Below are 24,875 nucleotides of genomic sequence, written 5' to 3'. Positions count from 1 at the left end.
TAATATGAGCCAGTTTAGTCTAGTGGTTAAGGCACCAGGCTAGAAATGAGGAGACTGTGAGTTCTAGTCCCACCTTAGGCATGAAAGCCGGCTGGGTGACTTTGGGCCAGTCCCTCTCTCTCAGCCCAACTCACCTCACAGAGTTGTTGTTGTGGAGAAAATGGGAGGAAGGAGTATTAGGTATGTTCGCCGCCTTGAGTTATTTATAAAAAAAAGAAAGACAGGATAAAAAAAATCTAAAAAAAAATACAAGGAAAATTCAGAATGAAGACATGGGGCAGAACAACAATATATACAGAATCCAATCAAAATTTTGAGATTTCTCAAATAAAGATCAGTAATTAGCGGACTTCCGGTGGGGAACAATGGCAGCTTAGTCATCTCTGTAAGAGGAGAGACGGCACTGCAGCAGGATTGGTGGCTGGAAGCAAGCACCGGCTGTCCAACTTGGCTCTGTATTAAGGAGAAAGCAAGAAATCAATCCATTCCGTCTCCGGGACAGCCATTCTTCGTAAGATAAACACAGAAATGGAAGCTTGCGAGTGAGTAGCTGGGAGGCAGGGGATCCATCTTCGTTCACAGCTGTGGTGCAGCCTAAATATGAACACTAGAGCCAGTCAAACCCCATTTCTAAATCACTTTGGAACATAACTATTTTTCAGTGTGAGAGACCTTTCTTTGCAACAGATAAGTAATTCTCTTGGTGTTTTTTCATTATTTCTAGGACTATAACTTTAAAAGAATTCATTTTATTGTAATTTGAACAATTTGCAAAAAGCTGGAAGATAAGGAGAATACAAAAAAGATATAAAAGTTACTTATGGTGAAAGGGGAAGATTTGTTAAAATTTAATTTTATGAAACTCCATCTGTATTAATTGGATTTTTCTATGGGAATTTTTTTTTCCTGTGGTAAACTTGTTGATTCACTGGCTTTTCAAAACAGAAGATAGTAATCTGAGTCCTCTGTGTATTTTTTGCTGGCACATGCCTGCAATTACAGTGTGAAAGGTACCAGAAGGTGTGAACAGTCTACTTATTTTCACTTATACAATATGTATGGTTGCTTGCTTTGTGGAGGGGGGGATAGCTAGGTCTTTTGGAGCAGCCGTTAGAAGATGAAATGGCTTCTTTAAGTTTATTCCAATTAATGTTTGATGAATTAGGAGCTAAATTCAAGTCCCTTGAAAAAAAGATAGAGGAAAGATTAGATAAGATAGTTAATTTTGAAATGGAGGAGACTGATTTGAATGTGAATTTTGAATTTAAAAAAATGCTGGACTATGACAGTGGCATGAACAAAGATGCTGTAGATTTGAAAATGGATTTAAAAATGCCAAAGGATAAGAGTGATATGGAAAAGGATGCCAGAACAGATTTACAAATGAAACCAACTGATGTCACAATGATCAAGGGGACATATAAATAATGGAAAAGAAGAGTGACTTGGAAATACTTTTTATCTTGGATTTACAAAAGGAATGCACTGAACCGGTGAGGCTGTTTCTGGGAAGAGACAAAGAGAAATTACTGGGCCTATTTCTTGGAGAAGACAAGGAGAGAATGATGGGGAATCAACTTGTGAGACATTATTTGAAAGGATTACAGATTAAGCTTTTTAAAAGTAAACAAAAAGTTTACGAAGTGAACTTATTTGATTATGGTTAGTATATATGTTGAGGTTTTTGGTAGTTACTAATGGCATTTTTTTGTGATGACGATTGAATGATGAGTTTTTAAGGATCTGTGTATAAAGAGGGAGAGATTTCATTTGCTTTTTTAAAGAAAAAATGATAAATTGGATTATAAAATGGATTTATTTTTGACTAAGGTTAAAATACATTTATTAAATTTATGGAATTTTGCTCTTATATGCAACAGGAGTAAGATTCTTATATGTACAAAGGTGGAAGGATATGACATTACCTACAATGGAAGAATGGATGGTAAAGCTAATGGAATTGGCTGAGATGGTGAAATTAATATTTGATTTGAGAAAAGACAATGTGTACTTTTAATGTTAATTAGAAACTCTGGATTTTCTGTGGGAAACAGAAAAAAAGGAAATTATGTTGTATGGATTTGATTAGAAATAATATGGAATATGATTAGTAATAAGGAACATTATGTTGTAAACTTACAGCAAGAGATTGATGTATACTGTTACTTATATCTGTTGTAAGGAAAGTTGGAAGTCAACTCTTTATCTTTTTGTTTTTTCGCACTTTTGACCTTGGTCATTTTTTTTCTAGTTTTCTTTTTCTACTTCCTTTAATATTTGTTAAATATTTGTTTCTATTTCAAAATTTTCTAAACTTATTTTTTTTAAAAAAAAAATCAGTAATTAGCTTTGATAGAACATTCAACTTTGGTAAATAACTACAGTTACTCAAGAGTGAGGAAAGGATTGCAGAAATTACTAAAATTGTGGTTCAAGAAAACATTTTCAACGAAAACATTATCAACAATATTACCTGCAGGAACAAATGTCAGTTAAAAAAAATCATGATGCTCCAACTTGATTTCCAATGATCATTTTAGATTTAAGACAAAGATTTGCATATTTTCTAAGTAATATAATGAGAAACATTCAGAGTCAAAAGTAAGGACGCTCTAAACATTCTTAGTTATCTGATCATAGTAAAATGGGGATGTGAAAGATCCTTCCCATTCATGCATATGCCCACTCACTTATCTTGAATGGCAAGGAAAATGAAGCATTAATAGTTTCAATTGGCAACTATGGACTTGACAGAGTATACAGGTATAGCCTGACGTGGGCAATGGTAAGATTTCAGTAAAATACATCTTTTTAAATCACCTTGACTTCCTGCATTTTTGGTTGTTGTTGTTTTTTTTTAAGTTTCATCCAAACATTGAATTCTTGAAGGTTTGCAATTGCAAGCAATTCTTGGTTTATATTCACTGATGCAAGGCTTAAAATTGCATCAGTTCTTGGTGGAGCAGATTTAATACACAAGCAGGAAGGAATAAAAAAGACACCAACATGATCTTTTTCCCCTCTTTTTTAAGTTATCAATCATCTCCATCACGCTATTTTCTTTTAAGGTAAGCAATATTGTGCAAGTAAAGGAAAAAAGCAAGAAAAAGCCAAAGAAATTAAGTCATGAGAGAAAGGGGTGGGGGGGGAGGAAATATAGATTTACTGTATCCCCATTTATATACCTCTACATAATTTACTAACCCATGCAAACTATCCTTGTTCCTTCTACATCCATGCACCACTGCTTGTAATTCCTTAAACTTCTTATATATTTTGGAGGAACTCAACAGATCCATCTAAACAGAACTTTCTTGGTCTTCCCTCTTAACCCAGTCTGTCTTCATATATTTGTGTTACAATCTGATTCTAATTCAATCTTTCTATGTGACCGAACCATCTCAATGTACTTCTTTTGTACTGGTAGCTCACCTCTATATAGAATCTACATTCATTCAGCACTCATCCATTCTTGATCCTATTCCCACTACATCCAATTTATTTCTATGCCTCTATTGATATACCCAGCTCTCATTTCCATATAAGAAAGTCCACAGAATCAGGCTGTTAAACACAGCATGTTTGTTTCTTTCAACTAAATCATTCCTCACAATAAACCATAGTACCACCCACTATCTTTCTACTGGCATTTGCATGTGTTAAAATTTCTGCATCCATTTTCTCATCTCTAGTAAGCATTCAAGAGAGCCAGTTGGGTCTAGGGGTGAAGGTATTGGAGTGAGAGTGGGGAAACTTAAAGAGTTCTAGTCCCGGCTTAGGCTAGAAGCCAGCTGGGTGTCTTTGGGCCAATCACTCTTTCGTCCCTAGGAAAAAAGCAATGGCAAGCCACTTCTGAAATTGCTGCCAAAATTGCATGGACTTGTCCATGTAGTTGCCAAGAGTTAAGTCTGACTAGAAAGCAGGAAAAAAAAAAAGCAAGCATTCTACTAGAGTAAACAAATTCATCTGCCTTCTCCAATTCTCTCTCTTTTTTTTTTTTTTTTGCCATTTATGTATAACTTGCAATTGTTTGTTCCATTTTCCTTGACAAACACTACCTTGATCTTTGAGGGGCTGATTTTCAGATCCATGCTCCTTATAGCATCATACAACCTAACATTCACTGAAAATCATTTAGGTTCTGAGACAACAAAACTGCAGTGACTGCATACGAAGTATATGCATGTTCATGTGCCCAACCAACACACTGCTAGCATCACCACAATCATTCCTAACAGGTTTATCCATAAATACATGAAACAACCAATACATTTTTCTTTTACTCCTAGTGCCAAATAAACTATTCATTAAATATTCCATTTATTCTTGTGCATGTTTTACTTCCATCATATAGTACTCTTACTGTATTCAAGCAACACACCTATTTCCACAAAGTATTTCATAATTCAAGTCTATTGAATTTATCATGTTTTCTTTAAATCAACCAGTGTACAATAAGATTTCTTTCTCAGATTCGTAAGTCTTTTACAGTAAAAGCAAATATCGGTGACTAGCATGCTAAAGCACATGCAAATGCTTAGATGCAGTTACAAGAAACACAAGCAGATGAAATTTGTAAGATTTAAGCTGTGCCTGCATTTCCACTGATGCTGCTCCAAAGTGGTAAGAACAGTTGTGAGACTTTTAATCTTTGAAATAAGTACAGCATAAAAGGACATTTTGTGCAGAACTGAGTACATCGCTCAAGAATGCTACAAACTCAGATCATTTCGACATTCAATTAAAATTGTCTGTATGTAATTAATAGATAGCCAACCGTATAATAAACCTGAACAATTACTGTAGTTTTAAACAAAATTCTTACACTGGTTTCCAGCAAAGCTATGCATATTTACTTTAATCTTGTAAAAGACTTTGGAGCAGTTTCCAGAGATATTAACATCACAAACCCTTCTGCCGTATTTGATTCTTGCAGGGAAAGAGATCATTCCCTAAAATTGCTTGTTTCTAGTGGTGATAAGAGATTTAAAGGCTGCAGGATTAAACCCACCCTGATCTAATATATTCAAGCTAACGTCTTACCATGAAAACAAAGACTTCTATTAGACATTTGATGTACATTCAAGCTGTAACATTTAAGTGCTCTAGTATGGAATGGAAGTGAAAGAGCTGCCTTACAATCCAACCAGGATAGCTGGCTATTTCGTATACCATCTTCTTTGGCTTTTCTTGACCTCAGGCAGATTTCTCAAACTTGTGATTATGGCTACTTTTAACTGAAGAAAATACCAGAATCTTTTAAACATATTTTCACATGCAACCTTTTAATGTACGGTTAGGCATGCAACATCCTCCAAATGTTTTGGACTTCAGTGCCCATCAGCCACAGCTAGCCCAAAGGCAAGAAACTGAGCGCATTGTAGTGAAAATATATATGGAGGGCACCATGTTACCTGTCCCTGCTTTAATGCAAAGCCTCAGCTGTGCCCATTCTAATGCACCCAAAATAAAGAATGTATAGATCCCGAACACGAAAAGTTATTTATAGTCACATTCATACATTCACAATGGAAAATTTCATGATACTCTAACCATTACAGGGAAGTGTTACCTTTAAAATCCAATAAAAAAAAATTGCAAAATCCCACCAATTTGCTTTTTTAAGAAATTTGAAATTTGGTGGTGTTTTAAAATGTGCTTACTATGAATCACATGACTTTATAAAAACATAAGCATTTTATTCAATATACTTCCATATATTTATTATTTATTTATTTATTTATTTATATATTTAAACAATTTATATGGCCGCCCATCTCACAAAAGTGACTTAATACACCCAACACAGTGACAAGAATGAAACTTTAATCAGTTTTAAGTGGAGTTTTAACACTAAGATAAAGGGCTGTTAAACACAATAACAAACGGACATCTGATTCATATGAGACATTAACCTGTACATGTCATTTTCTTGTTGTGTGCATAGCATTACACACAGAGCCACTGTTGCACAGCACAATAGTATCTGAAGAGGCTGAATCAGAATAAGGCTGCTTAAATAGATTTTTGTAAAGTAAGTGTGTGTGTGTGTGTGTGTGTGTGTGTGTTCTATATGAAAACAAACTGAGAATTTTGAACTGGCAGAGTAAAGAGGCAGCTTTACCCAAGCACTGCAATTAAAGCCTCCGTTTAGTGCACAGTTCCACCCCTTCCATCTGCATGCATGACACATTTTAACAGTATTTTAAAAAAGGTAAACGAGGCACTTTGTGGCAACCACAGGCATCGTTAACATATTGCACGTTGCTAGAATTTAAACATGGAACTGTACACTGGCACCCTAAACTTATTTCTTCCTTTTTCCCTCCCTTAAAGCTGAAAGCAATTGATGCTGCATATAAACGACCCTTCGGTTTACAACCATGCCACAGCAAAAACCCTTGGTGCTAATTTATACGACTGCCCTTTAACTATTGTAACAAACTATTGGAAGTTGGACTACAGATGAGGAGGGATGGCACAGGGCCTAACAGTAAGCTCCTGTCAAGATGCCTTCAAGTAATTTCAGACATGTAAGCTACTGTACATCCGAGAATTTAAGCACACAGTTCAGAAACTCAAGAAATTACCAAAGGAGAATGCATTTTCACGCCAATGATGACTACTGCTATAAATAAAGTTTGAATTATGACTCAAACCTTTCAGTCAGAGGAATTCTTGCCATGTTCTATGGGATGGTAGCTGAAATAAAGTATAGGAGAGTATGCATAATATATATGTTATACATACATACATATATATGTATATATAAATAATGACATTTTCCTTTCCAATGACTATACCATAAAAACATAAGCAAGGCTTCTCAGAACCACTGACACATTCAAAATCCAAAACCCTTACTCAGACCTTCACACTCCAAAGGAAAAACAACAGTGCAAAAAGCCATTCAACAATTTCCAATCCGGCGCTCCCTGCTAAATAGCAGAACTGTACAAGACATTGAACACTGTCAACATCCAAATAGTTTAAAGCACTACTTTTTCAGGTAGCTAATGTCGCTTGCAAAATTGTTGAATAAAAGCCAAGTTCAATGCAGTTCACTGGACAAAAACCAGAGGTAATTCTGAAGTCACCTCTTGCCAATCAAATCTCCATCTTCCATATTGTAGAACTGGATCAACTTAGGAAGCCTGAACATTAGCTTTTTAAAAAGTTTACATAATGGATGAAAGCTATGATTCTGTGCAGCTACATGCAAGCTCTATTAAAAATCAGTATAAAATTATACGCACAGAACTACACACAGGATTAGGAAAGATAACAAAATTCACCAATGAATGTTGAAGGAGCAAGCTTGCTCCTTTGTCCAGTATTCAGCCTGAGTTTTGCCTTGACTAGTTGCCACTACAACCTTGTTATTAATGCTAATGGGCTGGCACAATGGATTTCAAATTTGTTTACTCAAGTGGGATAACTAATAATGAACATGTTAACCAATAAGCAAACAGGTTTTTACACAGAAAATCAAAATGGCAATTCTAAATGTTTTGAAAGACAAAAAAAAGGGGGGGGGGAGGGTTGTTATTGTTTTTTTTAGAAAAAATATTGCTCCAACGTTTTTCATCCAAAGCTCGGGGAATGGCAATTGTAACACACAAAACAATTTTGTAAGCCCGTTTCTGCTAGATAACTATCACATTGGTACGATTAAGTTATTATTATTGTAGCCCTCTGCAGGCATTCAGACTGCAAACATATGCACTGAAAGTATCCCAAGGGTGAGGGTGCACAGGTAAGCATCACCCACAACATCCCCATGCCTAGAGCAGGAAGATCTGCAGGGGGTGCCGTGTTCAATCTGATACACCTGCAACTCTGGCAATGGGGACTCCAGCCTTATCAAGCTTTCCAAACATTGAACAGTAATTACATTCTTTGCAGCATTATAACTCCCTACAGATCTTAGTGACTACAGGTATATGTGACATTCTGCAGACGAGCTAGATGTGCAGGGATGTTGGGGTGGAGCTTGTATGCCCACCCAGTCACCTCACTTTTAACCCTTGTGTGTGCAAGCTGAACACCTACAGTTTGTTTCACGTATAACCACATTTTTTCTTATCCCTTTATTCATAGAGCTTTTATGATGCCATTGAAGGTTCATTCCTGTTCCCCTCCAGCTGCCTTTTCTAGCACCATTATGCTTAAAAAAATAAAATGCACAAACAAGCAGTGACAGCGGCAATTCCTCAAATGTCCAGGATTTATTACTGTAGCATGCGAAAGAGGTGCATGTAAGCTAGAAATGGTACACAGTCCAGGGTCCAGCACAGAACATTCCTTTCTCAGCTTCTCCTTCCACACTCCTATCCATGGTACATGCATCTGAATGTAGTAAAACCCAGTAACTTCTCTGAGCCAACTGCAGACTTATCTGTTGCCACAAAAGTGCAAAGAAAGGGGCAGGATGTGAACCTGTGTATTAGAAAGAGCTTTACAGGAACTTCAGTTGGTGACAGAACACAAAAGGAAGATTCCTACGTATACACATCAGATCTGTCTCCACTTTTATAAAACTGGAATCAAATGGGAAAGTGCCATTTTTGTGTATTCCTAATTGAAATTTCAATGTCCTCTTGATACCAAAAGGTATATACATAACATAGCTACGTAACCTTTTTCTTTTTTCAATGGGACAAGTGTCAAGCCAAAGGCTTAATAGGGCAAAATGAGATTGGTCAGGTAAAGAACTGTTCCTACAACAGATAATTCTGACACAATGTCCTATTGCCATTTTAAAAGGTCCATAATTCAGTTTATTCAAGTTTTCTTCTTTGTGGTATTTTTTCCCAAATAAAAAAAAAAATATTCAGACTTTAGTAATCTGTGTATGCTGATCTTCATCAAAAGGTTCATTCTCTGGATCAGAGTCAGTGGTGTCAGAATACCTATAGTGATCAGGTTCATTATCACTAACATCCGGTGTTACTGAAGTTGAGCTGCTAGCTTCTGGGTTGGATGGCTCTTCTACTGTTTTTGTGAAAAATAGCTTCACCTGGAAAAAAAGAGAATAGGAATATGTGCTTAGAAGAGCTACTGTCTGGCCCAGCTATAACATAAAACACAAATGAAATATTTGCTACAATGCAAATATATATTTAATTACATGCAAACTAAAAAGATCACTCTAGCATTGCACAAAAAGTAATGGAAAGCTACAAAGCAGCATCAATTATGTCAAACACTTTCCTGATTTGAGCATTCCCATTAATTTGGAGGTGTGCATTTCTTTTCTGTGTACTTTCTGGCTCAGAGGTTTGGCCACAGTGGACTTGCATCTGGCAAACTGGAGCTCCAAACATCTTCCTTGTTCTGGGTTTCAGCCGAGACAAATCTGGAGATACCTTACTAAGTGTGTAGAGCAAGGCTGATGCGCCTCTTCCCTCTCTTCCTCTTGATTCTGACAAGTATCTGAATTAGTGGGTCTAAAAGCTCATAGGAATTTTTACAGAAAACAGGGGAACAAAATAACCTTTCTTCATATCATATATTTGTGCTTATGAATTCCAAAATAAAATTAAGAAAACTCATTTTCTTTTCCAAACTTTATTGAACAGAATTCAACTAAGACTGGATCATGCCAAAATAAGCAGGATGGATTTTCCAGCACAGATATATTAGTATATTAATATTAAAAAATTAAGTGTTTTAGTCTTTTCAATATAAAAAGTTAACAGTAAACTTATAATTTCTTTGAATATATGTCTGCTTTTTACATAGTTTATTATTAAAACTTAGATATTGCTGAATATCCAACATACCTACCAGTAACTAACCTGAAGCCTTCATTTTTAGAGTAAGTCTAAATTCAGGAAACTGACTACAACATCTAGGCTAATTTAGACTTTTTATTTCTTTGTTTATCTGTTTTTATACCACTTTGCCTGATGAAAACTTTTAGAGAATGAAAAACTTGCATACCTCTGTGTAGCACTCTGGCTGATCCTGATAAAGGGACCATCCAACATTAAATTTTAACTAGGTGCACTCGTTATTTTTTTCCCCCCAACATTTATCTGAAAGTTTATGAACTGGTTACTTCCCTTTCTTGGAGCTGTCATCTGTGAATTCAACAGATGGGTCCATTCTGAAGTCTTCCAGAGTTTACAGAATTGTTTCCCCTTTCCCCCCCTCCCTGCCCCATGCAACCAGATGTAGCTTGCATCTACCAGTTCCTAAAACCCAATCTGAAAGATCACTGAAATACCAAGTATTTGAAGGAAGATTGTGTGATTTCACAGATGACCACTTGAAGAAGTGCAGCTACAGGGAAGCAACTAGTTATTCTTCACTGTGGCTTATGATTCACATACATGGGTAAGTAGCAAGCTATTTAAAAGGGGATGTCATAAAGCGACAAAAGGAAGAATGGTCCTCCCAAAGTCCTACATGGCCAACTACCAGAACTCTGCTAGTGGAAATACCCCAGAGAAGATCAGTGACACATATTCTTGTGAAGTGAACATGGATTAGAAAGGAGCACAGTAAGCTTATAGCAAAGCTTGATTATTGCCACTACAGATTTGTAAAAATTGAGAGCACAATAAACTTGGTTGATCATTAAGCATGCTGCTGCTCATAGGTATTTAATGCTGGATTCCACGATGAAGATGGATATCCTCAGTGTTGCCAGTCAGTTATAACATTCTCTACCAGCACTGCCTGTGTGTGCACTCAAACACTTAAGTCACCGGCAGAGCTGTTACCAAATTACGTCTTACATCATGCTGGCTTGAGTTTATTAAACCACTTGTTAGCAAGCTTTCCCACGTTCCATAAAGTGAGATTGCTCTATGATTAGCTAAGTCTGGGACTCTGTTTTTCTATTTACTATTATACCCTTTGACTGCTTTGTCTGTTTCTTCTATTAATATCTGTATAAGAATCTGCCAGTCATGACAATCTCTACTGGCCTCCGTTGAGCTTGACTCATTTACATATTTGGTCTTTGATGCGTATGTGAGCTCTGAAACCCAGCTGCCTCCGTGCCTTTCTTCCTCTCAATTATTATATCGTTTTCTGCTAATTTTGATATCTGTTTGGTCTATCGCTGTTCAGCTAGCACATATATATATATATATATATATATGATAAATAAGGAATACTTCCTAAACATAAAGTGCAGTATAGGGATTGAATTTATCTGACCTTGTTTGTTTACATATCAGACTTCCATGAAAATGAATAGACATTATACAGACATGCCTTAAAAGATTTGATATGCCTTTCAAACATTGAGGGGTTTTTAAATGTATCTTGATGTTTGCTGTTGGAAGAGGTAACTGCAGATGCAGAGAGCTCAGAACATTTTTGGGGAGGAACTATGTAGGGAGGAAAGAATGAAAGCAACTCATCAGGAAGATTGTCTGAAATTATCCACCAGTGGAGGCATTCTTTGATGCAGGGCAGAATCTGCCAACCTTAACACTTGATACTAGACAGCAGCTCATGAATGAGAAGAACAATTGTGACAAATCTGTTTAGTGAATGTTTGGCAGTCTCTACTGCACAAATTTCACCAAGGCAGAAAAGCACATTTTATGCCCATCCAAGAAGAAAATCAATTCCCACAATATTAGAACTTGGGAAACAGGACAGAGTGTGCTGATGCACAACTCAAGAACTCTGCAGAAAATCTGAGAAAAAATTAGGAAATAATAAATAATACTAATAAGCAGAAAGAATATCAGCTCAATGACAAGTGTACTGTTGCTGCAGCAGTTTAAAATAAGGGGTTCGGATGCAGCCAAGCCTAGCTGCATGGTATCGGGGGAGATGGAATTCTCACAAAACAATTCTATAAGTTCTAGAAAGTTTTGACTAGGGTTCTATGCAGGCACATAAGCCATGTGTGTGAATCACAGAGACCACAATGTATAACATAAATTGCACACAGTTTATGTCCCATTATTTGATTGCTTTGAAAATACTTACTCTAAAGTTTGGAGAAAAATATCGATTTGCCTTGTCCTTATTTGCCTTGTCCAAATCATTTTTTGTTAGTGTAAGGATTAAATATTCCTTGTCATTATCTGAACGCTCTGTACTGAAAATTCCATCAAGTTCCTGATCTCCAAGAAGACTTCCATTTTCTACTTTGTCAGAATTTTCTTCCAGTCCTGGTATGAAGAATGTATTGACCCAGAAATGAAACATTTTGTCCTAAAGGTAAAAAAGGAGCTTGCTTTAACATAATATAGCACAATAACCATCTATCTACAGTCTCAAGTTTAACTGCTCAAACACAGACATAAGCACAACGTATTTGCAAATTCTTTACACTGAGGAGAGATCTGCTTCTCCTTCTATTTCCATGCTGGCAAACAGTGTTATTCCCACCCCTCATGCTTCTACTGGACTTGAACATTTTGATTTTGTTCCTCCAGTAACTGGGTTATTGGATTAAATGTTTTTCTCCTTGTAGTTAGGGATGGATGGAAAGCACCTTCCAACTGACACCAAACTGAAGTACTATACACATCATTTCCTGAGAAAAGAGAAATTGCTCTGTAATTGGCATTTTAATATCAGCATTGTGCAAATAGGATCACAGTATACCCCCAAATGCAACCCTGGACTAAAAAGTGAATTATAGTTAGAATGAATACAGTTCTGGGATTCACAAACTTTACATCCTGAAATCTGGTCCTGTTTTGTTTGTTTTTTGGTCTGCGCTCAGTCATTACTGACCCTGCAGTGACTGGGACAAACTGTGTTCATGTGTGACAAGAATCATACTAAGCAAAGACACAACAAGGTAAGCAAAGATAAGCAAGACTAAACTGCCCCAATGCAATTTAAAACGGGCCTGGAGAATGAACGATTCTCTTATCAATACCCCAAGAGGAAAAATATTTGATTTAGACTAAACCTAATTATACAGCAAAGAAAATCCCATGGTGCCTTGATGATCACACAATGAGGTCAAATCAGTCCTCAATTTCCCCTCTAACTTCCCTGAATTTTCCTGAGAGCAAGTTATGCCATGAGCAACAATATACTACAGAGCTAATGGTGGTTGGATTACTGACAAGGCAACACCAACTTCTAAATACTTCTGGGGATGAATATCTATCTATCAATCGATCGATTGGAGTTCTTGGTGCTCTCTGAGCTTGGTTGTTTGCTTGCAGACGTTTCATTATCCAACTAGGTAACATCACCAGTGCAAGGATTATTTTTTTAATCCCACTCATATTAAAATATGAGCTAGGAGATGTGATGACTTGTTCTTTTATTGAAAAGCAAGCACTGAAAGGATGTTTATAATCTTTGAAAGTTACAAATTTCACAGACTCTCTAGAAACAATTCCAATAGATAAGAATTGGAATAACACTTTAAGTAAAATAAAAATAAACCTGATATAAAGATTGTTTGTCTATCTGTCCGTCCATCCCTCCCTCCCTCCCTCCCCCCCCAACGGCTGGAATCAAAAAAGATTCCTGACAACTTACACATAATGCAATAAAAACTATTTAAAATATCTATGATAGCATATAAAACCACACAAGAATTTCACAAGTACAACAATAAAGATAGGTATATTTTCTTTAGTTCTCCATTCTGATAGCCCTAAATAGGTATATTAGAAGTTATCAAAAGCTATGACTGTTCATAAAGCTGAATTAACACTTCTACTGAAAGGTACAGTCAGCAAGAATGCAATTTCCACTAGTTTCATCCCCAACTCACCATAGCTGTCTAAAAAGACCTGATTTAAAATATTATATCTACTGAAATACACATGTACAAAAACAAATTCCTCTTAGATGTGTATTATGATTGGCATAATTATGATTCTTGACCCTATGCTAGCAGATGATCTTTCCCAGCACCCTCATGTAGAAGTTGAACAAAAATGAGGAGAGCGTTGTATCCTTAGGACACTACAAAGGGTCTTGGGCTGAATCTCTCCCCACTGACTGAAATCACACCCAGAGGAAGGAGAAACACTGCAAAATAGCACCGCACCCTACCCCATCTCAGAGACAGTCTAGAAGGTATTGATAACAAATACTAATGTTTATGTATTGTTCAATTTTATTATTTTTGTGTAGATTTATAGATTTTTATTTTTGCTATTTTCAATTTTTCAGTTGTACATTGCCTAAAGAATCTATATTACTAGCTAGCAAATATATTTACAATTTCATATTACTACTGTTACTACTACTACTTCTTATCCCTATCAGTTCATATGGATATAGTATTTGTTTGATTCGAAATTATTTTTCGCTGTTTAGTTTTTCAAGCCAATGAAGACATTTAGTATTTTAAGAGGCATACTATTAAATGAAAGGCATTCATTTATATTGTGTAAATATGCATTCATTATTAATAATAGTAATAGTAATAGTAATAATAATAATAGTAATAACAACTTATTAAATTTATATGTCTGACTCCCAGTGACTCTGGGCGGTTTTCACTTTGTAAAAACATTTCAAACAAAGCTGGACCTTTAAATCTTAAAAATTTCTTCCACATAAATTAAAATTTTCAATTGCACACGTGTTAATTTATTATATCTTTAACAATGTATCTTTTTTGTAGCAAAGTCTAAATGACAGCAGATTCCAGTTCAAAAGTTTTTTTCAATTTCTACATACAGAGGTCCATCAGTATATTCATGTCCGTTCCATGCTAATCTGAAAATAACAAAGCTGCACCACCCCAATACACAAGGTGAAGGTGTCAACAAAGGTGCTTTCAAGAAACAAAAAAAATTAAGAAGTGGGGACCCCCAGCAACAGCCCAATTATAATTCAGTGGCAAAGAGAGTTTGACTGGCACATGAGAGGGAAGGAGAGCTAATAAATACAAAGGAGAGGCAACGAAACACAAGACACTGGAGAAAGAAGAGACAGAATGGCTATCTCTATACGCAATTTCCTGGTTCACCTTGGAAAGGTGTCCCCTGAGATGAAGTGGAAGCTATTTATAAATATTAATAGAGTCATTTCTATTGGAATAGCCAGCAAAGTAGTCACTGTTTTGCTGGCTATTCCAGCAGAAGCATCCCACATGTATAGACACACATGTTCAGAAGTCCTGAAGCAGCCATACCAAACCTTTGAGCAGCTGCTTTGAGGACCAGATCCAGAGGGCACTTTGCAAAGTGGCTTGGTGAATTACTTGCAAAGCCCTATTAAGTTTCCTTTGCTGATATGAGGACAATGATAATGCAGTTAATAAATCTGGGCTTTTTCCATCTAGTATAACAGATCACAGCAACTCAAACAAAAATGAGATATAAAGATATAGGTAGGCCAACCTCTTATGACACTAATTGTTTGTAATCATTTCCAGAAGGAATTGCAAGTGAGTGAACAAATGCCCACAATCTTCTCAGGATTTACCTTGTGACATCCGATTTTGTTTTCCTGTTTATACAAGAAATAGTCAGATAAAATCTCATATGGAAAGTCTGATCAGGTGCCAGTAAGATTTACTTCACATGCTATTTATTTATCCTTAGTTGGGATCCAGGTTTCTTGAACATGCAGAAGGCAATTCTGCCAATCCTTCCACTCTTTCCACAGGGTCTTTTGACCCTCAAGAATAGCTTTGAGGAGCACATGCAACCCAAGGGAAGAAATATACATGAAACCCCAAAAGCTCTTTTCTAGATTAAATCTGTTATCTGTGGGTTTTGCCATGCAACCTCATTTCTAATTACTGAATAAAGTCAACCAATTTTCCTGACGTCCAGCACTTTCCCCCCAGAATTGGTCTGAAGACGAAAAATCAGCTTATTTTGGTGGAGGACTGGTTGCATCCTCTGGTAAGTAAGTAAGTAAATAAGTAAATAAGTAAATAAGTAAGTCCTATTCTATTTACCTTTTTATGCATAAATATGACTTATGAACAACGAATTTATATACTGCTGTTACATAAACGTTGAGGACTGAAGAATTTGCAGAACTGCTGCAATAGCTGGACATTTGTACAGGAGCAATAGTCTAATTATAAAATTGCAATCCTTTTACATTTTGTATGAGCGAAAATATTGCAGCAGTTGTTTATTCTAAAAGAATATTGGGAAATGTCACATGCTGCAAATTAAAATTCTAAAAGGAAAATTTCATGAAATACAAAACAGAAACAGTCCTTCTGTAGTGGCTTTCCAAAACATTTCAAACAATACGAAGTGGATAGGTGTAACACACGCTTCCCTTTTTCACATAAAACCCAGCTGAACATTTCAGATTTGCTGAAATTCAAGGGGAATGCCTAAAATAAATGAACAGGAGGTGAATAAATTAAGCACTGGTAAATAATTAAAAATCAAATATTTATCAGGTTAAAAAACAAACCTTTTTCAACATTTTGTTTTGCTTATGGAAGAATTCCACCTTGATATCACCACACACTGGCAACGGCTGAGGGAATTCAAAGTACATGTATTTGTCTTCACGTCTTGTAGGTCCTGAAGAGGAGGTGAATATCTTTACCTTAAGCTGGTAGACCACAAACTGAGGATCTGTGCAATAAAACAATTTTTCAACAAGAAGATTAAAGAACCACCCTAGTTCCAAAAGAATTGTAACAGTAAGCAAAAAATAAACATTTTTAAAAGGCTTTGGACAAGAATATCTAATCTCTCTTATGTTATGCTATAAAGTTATACTAACCCTACACTAATAACCTGGGAAAGCTCCAAAATGTTCCTGATGCTTCCACATCAGTTCAGCACTATATGAAAGTTGAACTTGATGTGGGAGTTACCTTTTGCAGAAAGATAATATAAGGAACAAGTGGCTAGTATCAATCTGCGATATCAGAGTATGTCAAGCCAATCTCAGAAAAACAATATTCAATGGCAGATTTAATATAATTTTATGACTGCAGATAAGCAACTGTTTTATCAATATTTTGTTTATAGTAGTCTTCTGCATTATCAACTCTAAATTTACTACAGTATCCAATTATTTATACCATCTTATAATGTCAAAGACTTGTGATCAGGAAATGTAATTGTGAGAAATATCATCTTGATGGCCTCAGCTGATCAAAAGTACAGGAAGTTTTCACCTTCTATGAAATTTGACCAGCAATTTAAAAAGCAAAACTAAATCCCATCTAAGTTCACTGAAAGCAAGTTTGGTTCAACTCAATGAAATTTACTCAGAAAAAAAAAGGACATAGCAATTTAAATACTGATTTTATTTTAAAAAATTACATAATATACTAAGCTCATTATCTGTTCTAGTACATATACTAAAATCAAGGGCAAACTATAATGAAAGGAAATTTGTAAAGCATTTAGAAAAGCTTGTGACTTAAAAAAGATGGAAGCCAACCTTTATATAACTATTATATTTTATTATATTATATTATATTATATTATATTATATTATATTATATTATATTATATTATATATAAATAAGGATTATAGACACACTAGCTTGCTATATTAAGATAAGCATGTTCAGCTAAGAAAAGTACAACAAATTTTTATCACTAGTACTGCTGTGCGTATGCAGTGAACAACTCAAAACAGGCTGGTTCAGTTCCCAATATTCTTTTAGACAACCTTACGATTAGTATGCAGGCATCACATTCAAAATACACCCTAACTCAGTTCTGTAAGATATTCTGCAGGAGAAACAGAAATGCTAGGGCAAAAGTTACAGAAGAATCAAGCTGAACTATGGAATCTCACCTGCTGGAAAATATGGAAAAATCAAAATTAGGAAATGTTATCTACAGTACATTGTCATGGTCAGCCAAAAGGAATTAGGTAAAATTCCTAAGGAAAAAGCTGACCAGTAAACACAAGTGAGGGATAAAAGTGTAAGAAATACATATTCCAAGAATCTGGAAGCTATTTAACCAAAACTAGTGAATTTTTAACATTCTACTTGAGGACCTAGAATCCTTCTCCTATTCCTCCCCTTACTATACTTAACAGTCTAGTATCAGTGGTAGAGTCCTTCAGGTTCCTGGGCTCTATACTTTCCCAAGACCCGAAATGGACGTATAACATTACAGCCATTATTAAAAGGCACAGCAAAGGATGTTTTTCCTGCGGCAACTTAGGAAGTTTAAATTATCCCAGGAGCTCTTGGTGCAGTTTTATAGGGGAATCATTGAGTCTGTTATCTGCTCCTCTATAACTGTCTGGTTTGGTTCTGCAACCAAACAGGACAGACTCAGACTCCAACGAATAGTTAAGTCTGCAGAAAGGATCATTGCAATCCATCTGCCTTCTGTAGAAGAACTATATACTGTGAGGGTCAAAAGGAGGGCAGAGAGGATATCTGCAGACTCTTCTCATCCTGGGTACAATCTGTTCCAACTTCTTCCTTCAGGACGGCGCCATAGAGCTCCTTATGTTAAAACATCCAGACATCAGAATAGTTTTTTCCCTCGTGCCATTGCTTTGCTGAATACCATGTGATCTTTTTTTTGCTCTTATCCAAATGCACCGTTGATTTTGCTGTTATCACCGAAGATAAATTCCTTGTGTATGTTTTATACTTGGCCATTAAAGTATTGGTATTGGTATTGGTATTTTATAATAGTTAATATAGGTAGTCCTCGAATTAAGACCACAACAGGGACGGAAAATTCATCGTTAATCGAGGCATCAAGTGACCACACCTGATTTTTGTGATCTTTTTTGCTGCAGTCATTAAACAAGACATCACATGACCACGACTTGCAACCTTCACTGCCAGCTTCCCCACTGACTTTGCTTATCAGAAGCCAGCTGGGAAGGTCGTAAATGGCAACCAGGTGACCGCAGGATGCTGCATCCACTGTAAATGTGGGACAATTGCCAAGTGCCCAAATCACAATTACGTGTCTGTAGGGGCGCTGCGACGGTTGTAAGTGTGAGGACTGGTCATAAGTCACTTTTTTCAGCACCATCGTACCTTTGAACAGTCATTAAATAAATGGTCATAAGTTGAGGATTACCTATATATATAAATTTCAATTTTAGTAAATAATATACAAACATTAGATGTAATTCCACATAATATAATTGCTTAAAAAGTTACTTACTGCAAGTGCCGCCACTGAACATTGGAATTGTTTCAAACATCATTTTATGAAACAGCAGTGCTACTGGTCTGTAATCCAGATGATTCTTTAACAGGTAGCTATAATAATATACATAGCGTCTCTGACTGGGAATAGTTACTCCCTTAATAAAGAGAAAGAACATTTATCACATATGATATTGTCACAATTTGTTAGCTGAACTTTCATAAAATAAGTTCTAAAAAGGTATAAGAACAGCTATATGCAGGCAAATCCATCAATCTCATACATATTTGATGACAGTTTGGGAGATTTAGTGTAACTTTTCTACACTGAATTAAAAAGCCAGTTCTATTTTTCCTACAATCCCTGCCTTCAATATACACATTCCATACACCAAATTGCAATAAAATGTAAGCAATCCAAGCAAGAGGTAGTCAATACACATTGGCCAGACACTGTTACAAGACATGCATAGGAGCAAAGTATATTGAAATACTGTTGCTGCTCCTGTACAAGTTTATGCTGTGCACAGCTAAGAAACTAGCATAGATTTTTTTTAAAAAAATGGCTGTGCATCTGTATTTCTTTTTGTAAATATACAAACAAAATGGAACCAGTAATGGAACATGACTCGTAATTTGATCTACAAAATCTATTGCTGTGATTCTTTGCTTACATTCAATGTCTCCTATAAAATCTTAAGCTTGTAACATGGTGTAAAAACAACACTCATCATTTTTTGCATATGATTTTACACACTAGTTTCATGTTTGTCTGAGATTTTCCAAATCCCTATCTTTGGCCCCAACATTGCTAAATGCAATTAGTACTCTTAATATGGTATTTACACAGTAAGAAGGTATGAGGTTCCTCCTCAGTAAATTATCTGTCAATTGAGTCCTCTTATATTCATTAGTATTCACTGTTAAAAACAAAAGAATGAGAGGAAGTACAAATAACTACACAAACATCATTACTGAAGAATATGGATGACATACTCTTGCTGGGGATAGAGGCTGCCTACCTAGTGAATTTTGTAACCTATTTTGTTTCTCTTTCTTCCCTTGTCCTTATACTAGTCATATTACTCAGCCATCCAGTTTTGTCCCTCCTCCTTTTTCTTCCCAATAAAATTATCCTTTTCCCTTAACGTGTATATTTCTACCTCTTTTTTGCTTTTTGATCAAGGAATAGTATGTGTGTGCACTGCAGTCTTTCTGTTTCTCTGATTAATAGTGGTTTGTGTTGAAAGAGATTGATATATGCAGGAGACAGAATCAATTGTATAAATCAGGTGCTTTATTTTATAGGTAATTAATTTCAATCTGTAGTTATTAATTCAATTTTATGTTCTTGCTCAGTCCTTTTTTGGAATATGGCTTCTGGCAGATACACACACACACACGATTTGCAAACACCTATGAGTGTGATGCATACACATATCAGTTGTGGAGAGGGGAAAATCTCAAGGATCTGTTTCTGGTGAAGTTGACAACCTTAGACTGATAAAGTAGAGAAGATGGGAATCACACAGAATTACTTTTTTCCATGTCTACTGCTTTGGGATATGGTCATCTTAAATCCAGTGCCGTCATCTTTTTAAGTGTATATATAGTAGTTCCATTTCAAGAAGAAAAGAAAAAAAGCAAAGAAAAGAAGGAATGGCAGAAAGGAGAAGTATTAAAAATGGCCACATACTCTCAGAATTTTAATCTGCAATAAGTCTTTATGAAAAACAAATATTATGGATTAAAGACAGTAGTAATGTTTGTCTCTTAAATACAAATGCTAATTAAAAAATGGTCTAAAGATCAATCATATTCAAAATGACTCTATACAATATATCTACAATTGATAGTTGAAATGTTTTGAACAGTTAGATCTTCTCTTATTTAGAATTATTCCAATGAAATTGGAATATGGTGTAAGAATCAATCACATACATTGGTTGCATGAATATTTAAAAAGCAAATTCTCTGCTTAACTACTGGTAAATACATGGATGGCAAAATGGTAGGCAAAGATTATTTTTATTTCCCTGCCTAGCCTACAACCTGTAAATAAAGCACATTTTTGAAAAAAATGTCCAGAAACTGCAAAACAAATTAATACTCATCCTCTGCAATATAAACTATAGTTATGATATTCTGTAAGTAGGCTATGTTCAGTATTATCTGAGCTTATACATGGTAAACAGAACAAATTTTGTTTTGTGAAGGAAACAGTGTTCCCTTGATTACTAATTTCTGCAAAACCATAGCCACAGAGCACAAATCACAGTAATTCAATTTCACAGATTGTAAAAGAAAATGTTTCATACAAGGTCTTTTTTTACCAGATTACAAATTTGCAAGAAATTTGTTGTTCCTAGATACTCTTCACAAGCAGCTCAGATTTTTCCCCATCTATATGTAATTGCAACTTGGTATCAAAACAATGGTATTTTGGAATCAGGAATCAACTTAAATAGCATTGATTAAGATAGCCAGTTCTAGAAATGCATACCCATCTGAATCCAAAAATATGCACCCACTTCTGAAAGCCAAATGAAAACAAGACTTTACATGCAGGTCTCAGGGATTCTACTCAATGGCTCATCAAGAACATATGGCTGATAAAGAATGAGGACACAAAATTTCACCTTGAACTGACCAATGACACCTGATCAGCCCTGGCTAACCTCTCGGATCTCTTCCAGCCTCTATATTGTCTCTCAATCATCCTTCTCATCCCAGTTGATCATGACTGTTGTTTCTGGCTCTGCCTTCTACTTTGCTTTCCTTACTCTCTAGTGCTGTCTTTCTCCAGTTTTGCTCTTGTTCAATCATCATTTATTCTTTTTCAAACAAGATATTCTCCCATCCAACTTGTTGCTCCAACTAGCTTATTGTTTTCTCAGACACAACCAGGCATGCATGCAGGAATTGCTGAGGCAAGTGGGAACAAAAAGAATCATGGCATGGATGTTCAAATAAAAACAGGCATGCTAGAGGTAGGCATTTGGGGGGAATCTCACCTTGCAGAGTATGGGGGGCCTATCTGGTGCTATTCAAGTCTTCTCTTGTTTGCTAACTTTGAAGGAGCTAGAAGGAAATGTGCTTATTGCTCCCTGTTCTTAAGGGGAGCAAATAAAACAAGAAGCATCCATCTGATGTTAGTTACGTATAATTATGCTTTGCCTATATGGATCCTTTAGAAACAATGGGAGGAAGCAATCTCTAGGTCCACAAAAAATTATGAGAGCTACAATAAAGATTGACATGACTGGAATCACTTAAATCAATCAAAAGTATAAACAGACTTCATACAGAAGGAGTAGATTCTGAGAGGTAACAAAAAGAATCAAATGGACAAAAATGGTTTATATTACTAAGGCTTAATGACTGTAATTCTGTTCTGAGACAGACATGACTTTATTCTTCTCAGATGGTTGGAATGAAAAAATAAGTAATGAAAAAATAAGTAATAAAAAACTTAAACTGAGTGTAGCTAATGATTAGTGTTTCTTTCAGTGCTATTTTAATTCTGAAACATCAAATTCAGTTTTTATTTTAGATGAGATATAATACTCAGTTTTGTCTATTGCAAACATACTATTACAGGCCATCTTGGAATATTTGGCAAACCTAATGAGTTTGAGTATGTCAGGATCCAACTTTCTAAATAATTACAGAAACACCCTCTTTAAAAAAATAAAATGCCCCCTTCCACAAATTCTCAATGCATAATCATCAGTTTTCAAGAAAAAGTCTCTCCCCACCTTTATTCAAGTTTAATTGGAAATGCACTGAACTCAAAGTATTAATGCACCTAACTCAAAGTATTAACATGTTATTTACAACTACATATCCCAGATGAAGATAAATTCTTATGGGTCATCAGTTACTGGAGCTAAGGCTTTTGTGAAGAATAGTAGCTAGAGAATGAAACTCTGGGACTTAACCTTGGCATCTATTGGTCACTAATATCCACAGTGATGCCTCCCTTGGCATATATTGGACCCTTTCACCAGTTCTGCCTTCCAGTAAATAGCCATTTACCATTTTATGGTAGCCATTTTGGGGAACACCCATAAGATGCTTTCAAAAATTTAAATCTACTCACTGAAAAGGCTAGGGATCCTTGATTAATACCTTCAAATTATGAAATATACTGCTTTGAGCAAGGCAGTATTCTTCACAGAATACAAGAAGAAAGCATTAAATCACTCCTTGAAGCATGCAACTTCTTAAAGCACAGCAAAATATAGCTACTTTGATTGTACTGAATCATTCTGAACCCAAATGGCCATTTCAAGTGTTTTGAGCTCAGAACAAAACATCCAGTGTTTGTCCCAAGATCAGGACAAAGTGAAGTATTTGCTCTATGTCATTCCAAGTGTTCTAGTGTTCATCTATACATTTTTCTAACGGAGATTTAGCGAATGCACTAATATTAAGAGGTTCTATCTATGCTCCCACTGACTGGAACTAGTTGAGGGCAGGAGGGGGATGTATTAATAATCAGTTAAGCATATATTGCTTTTTGCCCAATAGCTAAGTTGATTGCTTTTTAAAATTCTTTGCTATGGGGAGTTTAGTTCTAGTCAAAGGTTGCACAGTAATATTGCCCCTCTGTGTTGGATGTGTACTGAGCTTTCTTTGCCAAGGCACATTACCAAATACAAAAGTATGTGCATTACCGATACTTTTGTTATTCTGTTGAGCTTTCAGGTGCTAAATACAAAACTTACACTCCTTTGTTTGTTAAGCTTGGCAATCGCATTACTAAAAAATAGGCACTGTTCATGCCCATTAGGAAAACCCTTATTGAAGCCAATAACTTGATTTTTTGCTGTGCAGCTAGCTGTTCACAGGCTGTGTTGAAATGAATATGTTGCTATTGATTCTTTACTGGGCTGGGTTCTGTGGTTACTGACTGAGCAGGTAATATTGTACGGGTTGTTGGGGAAAAAAAGGGAAGGAGAAAGCACTATGTACACTACCTTGAGCTCCTGAAGAAATAAGTTCCCACTGTTTCCCATCTCAAAATAGTAAAAATATAAATACTGCTTCTTTGGAATTCACAAAATATTCTGACATGTGTTTTTTTTTTTTAAATTTGGAGTTTGGGAGAGGTTTTGTATCCATGCTGACTATTAGAACATTTAATCCAGGGCAAGTGCTATCTTTTTATTATTACTGGGGAGAAGAAACAACCAAGGGCCGTACTTCAGTGACCTCCCTAACATAGCCGTGACCAGAATTTCTAGGATATGTTTCTCAAATGCTAGGCTTTATTGGGGGTGGTGCTATTTTCAGATGTGTGAAGTCTACACAAAAGCTTATACATGACTTTTTATTGTTTTTTGCTTTAAAAAAAAGGTGGAAAATGACACTATTTGGTGATGCGATTGAAGGCCACTAAAGAAAAGATATGAGCTTCATGCAGCTGCAGGCTGCCCATTTCCCATTAGGATAATGTACCTGACAAAAGAAAAACCAAAACTATGTCTGTTCTGCACATGGGCTATTGCTCTTTTATCCTCCCAGAAGCTCAACAAACATACCAACTGCTTGTAGAACAAAGTACAGCTACTTCTACACTAGTTCTCACCCTTTCTACCCCAGAAAATTTTACAATGGAAACATATCAACCTGTTAATATGAGATGAAACAGTGCTGAAATTGTACAACAAGCAATTATATTTTAATTGAATAAACAAGACATAATTTGATTCTCGGAAACCAATCAAATTGAAAGACAGCAAGGAGCAGCAAGTTATTTCGGATATAGAAAAAGTGAACTCAAAATGCAGAAGCACTTGGTCCAGGTTCCAAGTCTTTATAATCCAGATAATAAAGAGTTAAGTGTATA

At 35.8% G+C, this 24,875-nt stretch overlaps 1 protein-coding gene across 1 annotated transcript in view; it reads right to left on the bottom strand.

Annotated features, from left to right (window-relative positions):
* Positions 1 to 5,809: 5,809 nt before the first annotated feature.
* PTEN (phosphatase and tensin homolog) overlaps positions 5,810 to 24,875 on the bottom strand; it is a 58,367-nt gene continuing 39,301 nt past the window's right edge. The window contains exons 6-9 of the mRNA XM_088144421.1: positions 19,038 to 19,179; positions 16,342 to 16,508; positions 11,959 to 12,186; positions 5,810 to 9,019 (exon numbers count right to left, since the gene is read on the bottom strand). Coding sequence (XP_088000547.1) covers positions 8,834 to 9,019; positions 11,959 to 12,186; positions 16,342 to 16,508; positions 19,038 to 19,179 — 723 coding nt within the window. The 3' untranslated portion in view covers positions 5,810 to 8,833. The remainder of the gene's footprint in view (positions 9,020 to 11,958; positions 12,187 to 16,341; positions 16,509 to 19,037; positions 19,180 to 24,875) is intronic.

The sequence above is a fragment of the Python bivittatus genome, unplaced genomic scaffold (assembly GCF_059951505.1).
Source record: "Python bivittatus isolate LINGU-HERP-01145 unplaced genomic scaffold, Pbiv_v1 ctg000400_np1212, whole genome shotgun sequence".
Lineage (NCBI taxonomy): Eukaryota > Metazoa > Chordata > Lepidosauria > Squamata > Pythonidae > Python > Python bivittatus.
Note: the sequence above shows the minus strand (reverse complement) of the source record. Positions and strands in the feature narration are given on the sequence as shown.